We start from the raw sequence: 12784 nt of genomic DNA on the forward strand, positions 1-12784 counted from the left end.
TACAAATGCAATAGAAGCATTTTGCTTGTTCTATATACACAACCTTCCGATGTTTTTTGCCATGTTCAACAAGTGATTTATTACAACACTATATACCAACCAACCATTCTTCCGTTTCTACTGATAATCAAACCTGATTTAAGAAAGTATAAACATTATAAGGATATATACAAAATTCAATTAGAACAGACAAAACAAGTGATTGTGAAGTTTAGTTAATAATTTAGGAACCATACATTGTTATTATTACTACAAATGAATCCTAAACTGTCTTCACTCAGGGAAATAGAAAGTCATAGTATTATTGTTACTACTACTTCTGACTTGTCGTTTAAACTCAACAATTAATAATTATGAATAGATGACTTTTAGAACAAAGCAGAAAAGTAGACAGATTATTACATCAACATTGTTCATTCAACAATGCAATTAAGTAGTACTCTATTTCATGTTGTCAAGGTTATTATCTCTCCATTTTAGAAAAGTTATGAGTAACCCAATCGTATCTATAAGAAATCAAGTATGCGAGTTCCTATTATCTCCAGGAAGTTATCGGTTGTGGCTAATTCTCTACAGTATTAACACCACAAAAGTTAAATACTAACCCAAACCAAGATGTTATTCCTCCAGAATGACCACTTCAAGAAAATACAACCAAAGAACCAAGACCTATTTTTCTTAACATTTTGTAACTGAAATTCATAAAGACAAAAAATGAATACACAAACAAACAAACAAATAAACAGACTAAAGCACATTTAGTTCTAGTTTAAAAATTCTTGCTCAAGATTTGTTATTGCTATTTTGTGTATTTTTATTTATGAGCTGGTAATGGTAATAATGGTGGTGATGATTCTTGTTCATTCTGTCCTCGCCCGCCCAACCATCCGCCCAGTTTAGATGAATTTCAGCCAATAAACGACCCCCTTAACAACCCACGTGAGGTACAATCTATACAAGTGTTGAACTAAAAGAAGAATTTTATTTCTTCTATTGAATGTGTAGTATTTGGTATTGAAGATATTTCCCTAAAAGCAATCTAAGAATCTACTTATCATTACCGCGATTAGTTCTGCCCACCGTTGCAGCTACCGCGACTACCGCGCCCCTTCACCACCAAAACAAACAAACAACAAATTCCAAAACAAATTCAAAACAAAATTCCACGACTTTTTTTCTTCTTCTTCTCACTTTCTCTTTCTTCTTTTGCCTTAACAATTTCGTGATTCTCACATTTTGTTATTTGTTTACTTCTTCTTCTTCTTCTTCTTCCTCTGCATCCTCTGTCGTTTCCAACCATTTGATTACTTTTGGATATTCTATTCCTATCATTCGTTGAACCTAATATTTTGTTTATATATTTTGAATAATTATTTCTCAGGATTGTACACATAGACTTAATACCACCACCACAACAACAACAACAACAATAATAAACAATAAAACATGTCAACTAGTGAGTTTCTACGCTCCTCCCCAGCCAGGGATGATAATGATTATGATAATAAGAAACCTATAATTTCCACTCAAACACCTTTACATAACAAAATCTCATCTATTCCATTAACCAAATCATCAACATCATTATCTTTGAAGAATCAACAACAACAAACACAACAGGGGCAGCAACAATTTACAATGGGTACACCATCCATAACTGCATCAGCATCGAAATATATTAACCAATCATTAAACTTGAGTGGGTGGACACCTTTAATTTCAAAAACTTATTCTAGTGAACAATTATTATTATTTAATTCAACACCAAACAAACTTGTATTTTCAAACAGCAACAGCAACAACAACAACAACAACAACAACGGCAACACGTCTATAAATGATTTAGATTTTCAAGGGTTTGGTTTAACTCCTTTTATAAATCATAATATTAATGTTTTGGGCAGTGCTACATCAGCAAATCAATTCAACCCTAATTTCACTCCTTATCATGAAAGAATATTTCAAAATACAAATGATTTTTATATTGATTCACCAATTAGATTTGGTATGAATAATGGTAATACTACTACTAATAATAACAATAATCTAAATCTTTCTTTAAATCAAGATATTCAAGCTATTACTCCTTCAAAATTCAATCTTAATAATGTTGCCAATAAGAAAATCTTACAAGATCCTTTGAAAAGTGCCACTAAAAGATCAATAGCTTTACTTGATACTCCACCTAGACAACCTCATAAATTAAGTATTACTACAAAGGCAGAAAAGAATGAAATTGAATTACAAAATGAAGCAATAGGAAATGGAAATGGAAATGAAAATATGAGCAATGAAAATGACAAAGAAAATCAAAATCCAAATTTAGAGAATAATAAATTGACAGTGCTTCAAAAGAAAATTGAAATCGAAGTAGAAAAAGAAGACGATGAAGAAGAAGAAGAAGAAGATGACGATGAAGATTTTGATAAGAAGGCATTCTTACAAACACCATCCAAAGTACTTCGAGATGTCAGCAATAAACCAAAAATTCAATTTCAAACACCAGCCAAGCAAAAATTATTAGCAGCAAGTTCACCATCAACAATTATTATTTCTAGTCCTGCCAAAGGTGACGAAGATGAAGATAAAAATAATGATGACAACAAGGGGAAAAGTAGTGTTGTTATTGATATTGACGATGACAAAGATGATGATGAACCTCTAATGGTTCCACCAAGTCCAACACCAGCAAAGAATTTACCTAAAAAACCAATAATGGGGGTATTTTCAGAAAAGAAATCTAATTCAATTAATGGTAATCAAAATTTGTTTAGTCATTTTAATAACAATGGTGGTAACAAAACCAATAATAAAACAAGTGATAAATCGAAGAATAAAACAAAAAACCATCAACTGGCACCACAACCACCAGCATCAGCATCAGCATCAGCATCAGAATCACAATCGACAGAAACAACTCTCAATTTTAAGAACAATAAGAAAAAAGCGGCAAATAAAGCCAAAATGCAAGCAGGTATGAATAAATTCCAAATTGTATTGACTGATGTGCATACATTAATGAATAAGAAAAAGAGGAATACTAAAGATGACGATCAAAAGAAACAACATCAGCCACCACCACCACAACAACAACAACAGAAACAAAAAGAGAAACAACTACAAACAGATAATAATAAATCTGATAAAAGAATTGTATCCAAACAATCAACACAGTCTCTACCGCCTCCACCAGCACAATCACAAGCACCGACATTAACTACAACTCCACAATTAACTCATCAACTGTCATCATTACAAGATCACAATATAACTATGAATAGTTCTAAAGATCATAGTAGTATAATATCTGCAGGTAATAACAGTATGAATACTAGTCATTTTAACATTACTACTGATCATTCATCATTTGAATTTGGTGGATTATCATCAACGCCGAATTCCAAGTTTTTATTAGATAAAATATTTGAAAAACCATCACCACAAACCAATTATTTCCTACTACAACAACAACAGCAGCAACAACATCAAATACAACAAATACAACAAATGCAACAACTACAACAGATACAACAACAACTGCAACAAATTATTCTGATGATACCTACACAAGATGGGCCTAGTAATAGTACAATGCCACCTCCAGGCAAGCAACAACAACAACAACAACAATCAGTACAATTTATTGCTTCACAATTTCCATTAATGACAATGACAATGTCGACTCCTCAACATCAAGGTGTGATTAATTATACTCCTCAATTTTACAATACCACTACCATTAGTGAGAGTAATATTGGTTCTTCTACTGCTACTAGTGGTGATGGTAGTGGTAGTAGTAATGGTAATAGTAGTCAAGGAACTTCACCTGATGGATTATATAATTATGGTAATACACCACAAGGAATGTCTATGTTTCATAATGGTATTCAATTTGGTCAATCACGATCTGGTGCAACTGCTACTAATAATAATCTTCCTCAATATGATGAATAAATGTGAATATCAGAGAGAGAGGCAAAGGTTGTTGAGTTCAATAGGGGGAAAATTTTCGAGGTTTTTTTATTTTTTTTTTTTTTTTTTGGGTTCTTGGAAAGATTAGATATATTTTATTGAATTATTTATATTAAAAGGTATTATTAATACTTATTATTCATGATTTTTTTTTTTTCATTTTGGTTTTAGTTTTAGTTTTAGTTTTGTTCTGGTTTGATTTGATTTCTGATATTTATATCAATTAGTTTTATTAGTTTCATTCATTTACATTTACATTTACATTTATATTTGTTTTTGTTTTATATACATATTAATATTATAAATAAATAAATAAATAAATAAATACACAAGTATGTTCATACAATCCTTTGATATAATTTTAAAGGTTCATTTATATATTTGGTGGTAATAATAATGCACCAATTACATTAGGACGTTCAGTTGCTAATAAATCAAAAATTTTAGCTCCATTATTAGAATTTGTAATTTCTAATTGAATACCTAAATTTGAAAAAAAATTTTTATTATTAATTGATAACATTCGAGATTTTTTACCTAATCCAACAATCAAAATTTCTGGTTTTGGATGAATTAATTCAAATATTTTAATAATACTATTATCATCATCCATAATAAAATCAACGTACCAATCATTAGTTATATTTATTGTATTAGAATTTAATTTTATTTCAAATGCTTCTGAATGTAATAACATTAATCCAATGGCATTATCATTATCAATACTACTAGTACTACCATTAGTGGAACGATTTATTTGTGGGATGGTGTTTAATTTCGATTCAATGAGTAAATTATTAGATAAATGAAATCCATTTTTCGTAACTGATTCAATATAATTTATAGGTTTTGTAGAATACATTAAAATATCATTTTTTTTTAAAATATCAGCAGGATTAGTCGATGGAGTTTGGGATTTATTTTGTGGTGGTCGTAATATTTGTTCAGGATGAGGTTTTTGAAACATTGATAAAGAACTATTGGAAAATTTTTTTGATAGTATTAGAGTCTTAGCAAATATTGAATTCTTATTAAAATTTATTTGTTTTAATGGAATCATTGCTGACATTGGGGCGGGGCGGGAAAGTTGTGATTATATATTTCAAGGAAGAATGTAAAGATAATATTTGGTGGGATCTTTTTCTTTCTCTGTTTAAATTGATTTGATAATTTGTTGATGATATTTGAGAGAATTCTTTGGTTAACATTTTTTATACAGGTTGAATTCTCATTTGGTAGCATTGCACATACAGAACAATACAAATCAAAATTTACAACCATTAAAAGCTTCAACTGGAGCACAATCTGTTAATCAAGTATACTATTAGAATAATAAATAATTGAAATTTATCTTATTGTACAACAGTTTTAAGTGTAATTATTTGCCAATGTTTCTTCTTTGATATTAAATTTTCAATATAGATATATATATATCTATGAATAAATATTTGTCAACGTCAAGTTCCCACTTATTAAATTATCTAAATAAAAACCTCACTAACTTGCCAACAACAATAATAAATTAAACAACAAGTCTTTCTTTAATTCTGGATTTTTCAATTTTTAATTTTTCCAAAATTGCTAATTTGCATTTATTATAGACATCCCAACGAAAATTTTCTTTATTATCAATCTCAATATCAATATCATAATTTTCTGAACTGGTATTCTTACCACTTCCATTATTATAATCTGGTTTATCTTGCTTTATCTTCCCACGAGGTGATGCCACAGGATTATATAATTCCTCTAATTTCATTTTCAGTATTGATGGTTTACTGTTTAATTTATTCATTGAGGTTTTAGATCTTAACTTTATTGGTGATGAAGGTATTGAGGGTGCTTTACTATAACTAACACTAGTAGTATTGGAGTTACCATTGAGGTTTAGGGTTAAGTTTGACATTGATTTTCTTATTGTGGGTGTTTTTTTATTTGGTGAAATTGACAGAAGACTTTGTTTCTTGGTTGGTGAAGATGGAGGTGTCATAAAAGGATCTTTCGTTATCACTATTGGATGTTGCTTTATATATTCTTGATATATTCTTGTTAATTGAATATGAATGGCCAATTTGATTAAATATTGTCTCACTATTTGATTCTTTTCATTCATGGTAATATCAAATGTGGTACCATTTTTAGATTGTTGTCCATTTAAATTTAACACATCATTAATTGATTCCATGGCAATCAGATATCGTTTCAGAGATGATACATTTTTATGTTCAATATAAATATCTGACTTAGTTAATATTTGTATCATTTGTTCAATTGTAACATTTTTCAATGGGAATAAAACGAATTTGAAATTTTTACAACTATCATCATCATCAACAAATTGGGGGAAATTATTAGTTGTTGGCGACAGGGTTGATTCTAGAACCTTACCATAAGGATATTCTGTCATAAAACATAAAGATCGAAATTTATTCTTTATAAAATCAACTAATATTCTATATTCATCTTGATAAATTAAAATTTGTAAAAAATTCTCTAAATCATAAATTTTATCCAATTTTTTATACATTGGATTAATATCATTAATAGTTGTATTTCCAAAATATTTCAATTCATAATTATTTTCACGATTCAAAAATGGTGCTAATTTGTTGATTTTCAATCTTTTAAATAAATATAATAATGATTTGACTTGTAAATTTATAGAATCTTTTGTTGAATCATATGTTGGAATATTAGTACCTATTGTAGTTTCTGTTACCGCTCCACCTCCCTTTGAGAATGGAAACAAATCAAATAATCCCATTCACACACAGCTAAACCAACCAGGGTGTTTATACTTGATATTTACAAAACAGAATAAGTTTTTATTAAATTTCATCATCATCATTGGAGGAGAAAGAATTGAAGGGTGATTTGTTTATAATCTGAACCAATTTGGCAACCTAATTAAAAAAAAACAAATGGGTTTTTGGTAACCTTTACACGCCTAATAATTTACTTGACACAAAATTTCAAACCACTGAGGAAAGTCGACCAACAACTAATCACGAACAGTTGAACAACTATATTCAATATTCAAAATTTGAACGATTTTATCCAACTCTAACAATTGCCATTTCTATATAAATCATGTCAACTCAATCAGGTATTACTATTTCATCACAATTAAATGATGCCTATAAAAATTTATCTCCTAATTCAGCATTAATTATTAAGATTTCATCTGATTCCACGGAATTGATTCCTGATCAAATTATCACTGGATCTGACAGTAGCACCACCAACACCACCACCACCACCAAAGATATCACAATTCTTGAACCAATATTTGAAAAATTAATTAATCAAATTTCCCAAGAATTTCCTCATCCTTCATATATTATAATATCTTATAATTCTGATCAATATTTCATTAGTTTTATACCTGATGTAGCTCCAATTAAACAAAAAATGCTTTATGCATCAACGAAAAATTCATTAATTACAAGTTTAGGAGGTAATAAATTATTGAAAAAATTTGCTTGGACAGAATTAGACGAATTGACATTAGATTATTTCATTAAATCAATTGGTGGTGATTCCAAATCTAGTACCAATAAAGATGATGAAACTTCATTATTGACAGAGGATGAAATTACATTACAAAAATTAAATAATTTATCACTTTATACAACGAATCATCATGGATTTAAGAAAAAATTGCCATCAATGACTGATGATAGTTCTATTACTACTGGTAGTAGCAGTGGTGGTGGTAATACTAATCAAGATATATTGTATAAATTCACTCCAGAATTAACTGAACAATTACAATCAATAATTGAAAATTCTTCAATTGAATCCAATAATAATAATAATAAAAATAATAAATCATTACTTTCTTTTAATATTGATACCACCAAAGAATTATTAACTTTGAAGTCAATTGATACTCAAATTGAAATTGATCAATTGATTGATACTTTGAACGTATCATCATCATCAACACGAATTTCTCCACAATATATTTTATATAATTATCAAATTGGGAAATTGGCATTTATATATTCTTGTCCATCAGGATCATCAGTAAAAGATAGAATGATTTATGCATCATTCAAAAACAGTTTAATTAATCATTTAAATCAATTGATAAAAAACACAACTCAGATTAATTCAAATGATGGGGATAATGTCGATGATGATGTTGGTATTGTTACTATTGATAAAAATATCGAAGTTGGAGATTTAGATGAAATTGAATTGAGTCAATTACAAGAATCTCAAGAATTAATTCATAATACTAATAACAATAGTAGTACCAATTCCTTATCTTCTGCAAATACAACCACTACCAATTCATCATTATCTTCTAAAAATGGATTGAAATTTAATAAACCAAAAGGTCCAAGAAGAAGATAAATGGACAGATGATATACATACATATATATATATATATTAACCTCATTATTCTATATACTTATCAATTAAATTTCGTAATTTATCTTGATTTGTGAAAAATTCATCAATTTCATTCAATTTTTGTTTTAAAATATAATTATAAATTTTCCTTGATATGGTTTTATTGATTTTAATATAATCTTCTTCACTAGTTATAATCTCACTACTATTATTGTCCGTATTATTATTGATTTCATTAGGTTTATATTTCGGTCTCAATTTATTTCGTATATGTTTCTGAATTTCAACTTTTTGATCTAATGTTAATTCTCTCCTAAATTGATTCAGCAATGACATTTGTTGTTGTTGTTGCAGTCTAGTATAATCATTGTCATCACTAGAATAAGAAACCAGTTCCATAGGACTATTAGCAGCAGGAGAGACTGACATTGGCGAGTCTGATGATGACTGAGGGTAATATGTAGTAGATGCCAGAGGAGTCACCAACAATGCACGCTGTTGTTTTTGTGGTGGCGGTGATATTTGTTGATTATAAGTTGTTGATACTTTTCCATTAGATGTTTTCACTTGATCTATAAGTTGTGATATTCTACTGCCGCCATCACTTGATATTGTGCTCATACCACTAGAGGTAGAAGTAATAGTCTCTATTGGGGTCACTTTTTTCCGTTTTCGCCTTTGTCGAGTAACAGTTCTTTCATTCAGACTTCCAAGAAATGGGGCGTTGCTAGAACAAGTGGTATTGGTAGATTCACTTGTACCGACGTGTTGTACTATTTCACTATTCTTCCGAGCTTCATCAAATATTTCCCATGATTGGACTTCTTCATTTGTAAGTTGTTCTCTTTGTCTTTGTTCTCTTCTTGATATAACACCCCCATTTATTACTGGATTATGATGCAGATGTACATGATATTGTCTATGCAATGAGTTTTCTAAAATCCCCCCATTACTCCCATCATCATTATAATCATTATTATATAAAAAGTCAACATCTAATTCATCATTATCATTATGTATTACCAATCCATTAGTATTCCTCGATCGTCTTGAACCACGTGATTCTTGATGATCAACCTCTAACCAAGGTGTTATCCTTCTTGTCCGTCGTGGAACCCAAGTTTCTTGATTGCAATCACAAATGGGACAACACCATGTAAATAAATCATTAACTTCTATAACCCCAAGACAATTTAAATGGAAATTACATCCACAATTTTGACAAATAATTCCATTTCTTGAATTAATCGAGCATATATAACAAACACCTTCAATAAGTTCTTCTTCTACTTCTTCTGCTATTGATGTAGTGATGGTTCTGTTTGTTGTTATTGCCGATAGTATTCGATCATTAATAATATATTGAGACGGTATATCATTTATTGCTGGATTAGGTAGTAACTTATCTTTAATGGCAATACTATTGATTATTTTATTATGCATTGATATTTCAATTTTATGGAAACGGTTTCTACACGTTGGACAACTATTGGACTTTTGAGACCATTGAAGTATACATTGATCATGGTACATTTTTGTGGAACAACAGGGGACTTTACCAACTTTATCAAATGGAGAAATTGATTCTAAACAAATCATACACTCTTCTGATAGTGATGATTCTTTCAAATTAGTTTTATCCATTATTGTCAGGAGTCTTTTTGTGAAAAGATATATCAAGAATTTAACTTGTATTGTACTTAGAGTAAATGACAGGAGAAAGAAAGAAAAGAACAGTTGGTATTAACAATGGCAAAAAAAAAAAAAAAAACTAACCATGTAAAATATTTAACAGGGAGGACACAGAATTTTATTATTCACTTACGTTTTTGGAACCAACACACAAGTGTAACCAGCACCACAACCACCACTATCACCCCATAACCCATTATGTCACGACATCAATATGATTTAATTCAATGTATGAAACAACCTGGTAAATCAATAGGATTATTATGTTCAAATTGTGATGGGAAATGTCCAATTTGTGATTCATTTGTTAAACCTACTGAACAAGTTAGAATATGTCAAGATTGTTCTCAAGGTCATCTTTCTAATAAATGTATATTATGTGCTAATAATTTAGGAGAAAATAATGAAAATGGAGTTCCCGCTTATTATTGTCTTGAATGTGTAAGATTAGAAAAACATCGAGAAGGATGTCCAAGAATTATAAATGTTGGTGGTACTAAAACTGATATGATTTATATGAAAAAGAAAGATAATAATAATAATAATAATAATAATAAATCAAGTCTACAAAGTTTTTAAAAACGAGTTCAAAAGTCATTGTATGTATTTATAGATGTATGTATAATTTATTTCTGGTTCATAGAGTTAATGGATGATTCTATAGCTGTATTAATACTTTGTTTCCAACATTGTTCATATTCTTCCTGTAGTGGTTTTAAATCATTCAATTGACGTCTCTTACGATTTGTTATCAATTCATCAACCATACTTCTTTTATTATTGATATTTTTAGTTAATTCATTATTTAATTCTTCCAATCTTGCCAAATCTTGTTGTTGTAATTGATTCAAATCATTTTGATTTCGCAATAATAATTCTAAATTTCTATGCTGTAATGCTGAATGTCCTAATGTGGTATATAAATTGGTATAATTAATTTGTTGATTATTGTTATCTAGAATAGATGAGTTCTCTTCCTCATCTAAAGGAGATGTTATATTGAATTGGGTATATTTGGTTAAATCGATACCTGGAGGTAAATGCTTGTCATCGTCATCATCTTCATCATAGTCGTCTTCATCACCAAATTCTTCTTCAAAACGTTCTTGAGTTAATTGCATTATTGAAGTTGGTTGTATATTTTGATTTAGAGGTAAAAGCTGATCAACTAAAGGATGCATAGGTGTCGGCACTAATGGTTCTTGTTGCTGCTGCTGCTGCTGTTGCGGTTGTTGCTGTTGTTGTTCTAGTAGTATATTTGGGTTGGCCATAACCTGATCATTATGAGTGATATGTTGAATGTTATTATTAAATTGATTTGCCAATTCTAATCGAATCAACTGCTCAACGTGTGATCTTTCTTCAGGACTAATATTCTCATCAATATGAGGTAAATGTTCTAAAGGTTCATAGTTTATTGTCACCATAATTTTAATTAGGTAATATTAATAATTGAATAATCCAAAAAAGAGCTAATATGAATCTTCTGGAATGATAGGAAAAAAGGAATATTAACAAATATTTATAATAACTAGTCCCTCTAATAATAAGAAAGGGAAAGTATTAGTAATGTTGGGATTTAAGAAGAAAATTTAATAAAGAGACTGAAAGGCATTTCAATGCTTTTTTTTTTTCTTGTTACTTAAATTTTTTTTTTAGTAAAGTTGATTTTTGCCTCACACACACATAGTTACTAACTTTGTCTTTAGTTAATGAATGGAGCTTGAAATAACAAAAAGGGGGAATAATGGTTTATAAGCAGAGATTAAAATTGAAGAGTACTAAAATTTAATGCAACCCCCCACCTTCCACATTGTTTCTTCAAAAAAAAAAAAAAGACAAGACAACTGGAGAAGGCTTTACGAATTGATAAGAACCCAACTCCACACCCATTTCACCCGATTCCACAATTTAGGAGACAAGATATTAAACAACAAAGCAATAATTGTGGCTATTGTTTTTGTCTTAAATTTCAAATTTATCAATCTTATAATAAATATTTACAAAGACATACTGCGCCTTCTGTTATGAAATCCTTGTGTTGGCACGGATTGATTTGCAATTCGTAGCTTTGCGTTTTTTTTTTTAATTCGATAACCTCAATGGTGCTAAATTTGGAAGGGCCGTTCCCGCCTGTCAAAATCGGAAATTCCGTTCTCAGGGCAATTAATTAACTAACTAATTCAAATTGATTTAGTTAGTTCCATTCATCGATAAAATCAACCAACGAACCAACCAAATCTGTTTAAATCGTATCAGATAAATTTGTTTACTGTAGTCAAATTTTACCTTTTTTTCTTGAATGCAAGGGACAAAGCTTTTGAGAAAATATGGTTTGACATAAAGTTATGCTTTGGAAAGCTATAAAAACAACAATTCAGTTGATACTTGAATTCTTCCTAGCTTACAACCAACATGTTCAGCACTTATAAAACTTAAACTTGGAGTAGCTGTATAGAATGATCTTGGAAATGCCATAAAAGAAGCAATCATCTTTTGTGTGATATATTTTGTGTATAACTAAATTGGCCACGAATCGAGCGGCATCAAAAATGTATTCCTTCTTTGATAACCAAAAATTTTTGCCCATCTCTTTGTTTTTTATGTTTTGAGGCCTAGCGACCGGCATCGGCATGGATGGCAGGATAGCACGGAATGCTTTTCTTTATACGTGCTACCAGTGCCGTATGAATAGATTGCCATTGACGCATGTACCGTAAAATATGGACTTGTTTTGAGCCGAATCACTGTTGCTATT

General features: G+C 29.7%; 7 protein-coding genes across 7 annotated transcripts; 3 read left to right on the top strand and 4 right to left on the bottom strand. All coding sequences in view use genetic code 12, as the record gives it.

The window, feature by feature from the left end:
- Positions 1-1446: 1446 nt before the first annotated feature.
- Positions 1447-3954, top strand: CD36_21040 (conserved hypothetical protein; the record flags this gene model as incomplete). The annotated part of the gene is made up of 1 exon (XM_002418537.1): positions 1447-3954. The coding sequence occupies one exon, from the start codon at positions 1447-1449 to the stop codon at positions 3952-3954; it is 2508 nt and encodes an 835-aa protein (XP_002418582.1).
- Positions 3955-4345: 391 nt separating this feature from the next.
- Positions 4346-5041, bottom strand: CD36_21050 (conserved hypothetical protein; the record flags this gene model as incomplete). The annotated part of the gene is made up of 1 exon (XM_002418538.1): positions 4346-5041. One exon carries the CDS (start codon positions 5039-5041, stop codon positions 4346-4348), a length of 696 nt encoding a protein of 231 aa, XP_002418583.1.
- Positions 5042-5494: 453 nt separating this feature from the next.
- CD36_21060 (conserved hypothetical protein) lies at positions 5495-6736 on the bottom strand (the record flags this gene model as incomplete). The annotated part of the gene is made up of 1 exon (XM_002418539.1): positions 5495-6736. One exon carries the CDS (start codon positions 6734-6736, stop codon positions 5495-5497), a length of 1242 nt encoding a protein of 413 aa, XP_002418584.1.
- A 326-nt stretch (positions 6737-7062) lies between these two features.
- Positions 7063-8334, top strand: CD36_21070 (conserved hypothetical protein; the record flags this gene model as incomplete). The annotated part of the gene is made up of 1 exon (XM_002418540.1): positions 7063-8334. One exon carries the CDS (start codon positions 7063-7065, stop codon positions 8332-8334), a length of 1272 nt encoding a protein of 423 aa, XP_002418585.1.
- A 45-nt stretch (positions 8335-8379) lies between these two features.
- Positions 8380-9978, bottom strand: CD36_21080 (conserved hypothetical protein; the record flags this gene model as incomplete). The annotated part of the gene is made up of 1 exon (XM_002418541.1): positions 8380-9978. The coding sequence occupies one exon, from the start codon at positions 9976-9978 to the stop codon at positions 8380-8382; it is 1599 nt and encodes a 532-aa protein (XP_002418586.1).
- Positions 9979-10224: 246 nt separating this feature from the next.
- On the top strand, positions 10225-10605 carry CD36_21090 (pre-mRNA-splicing factor, putative; the record flags this gene model as incomplete). Its single annotated transcript, XM_002418542.1, has 1 exon — positions 10225-10605. One exon carries the CDS (start codon positions 10225-10227, stop codon positions 10603-10605), a length of 381 nt encoding a protein of 126 aa, XP_002418587.1.
- A 47-nt stretch (positions 10606-10652) lies between these two features.
- On the bottom strand, positions 10653-11453 carry CD36_21100 (conserved hypothetical protein; the record flags this gene model as incomplete). The annotated part of the gene is made up of 1 exon (XM_002418543.1): positions 10653-11453. One exon carries the CDS (start codon positions 11451-11453, stop codon positions 10653-10655), a length of 801 nt encoding a protein of 266 aa, XP_002418588.1.
- Between the last annotated feature and the right edge of the window lie 1331 nt (positions 11454-12784).

This window comes from Candida dubliniensis, chromosome 2, assembly GCF_000026945.1.
Source record: "Candida dubliniensis CD36 chromosome 2, complete sequence".
Classification (NCBI taxonomy): Eukaryota; Fungi; Ascomycota; class Pichiomycetes; order Serinales; family Debaryomycetaceae; genus Candida; species Candida dubliniensis.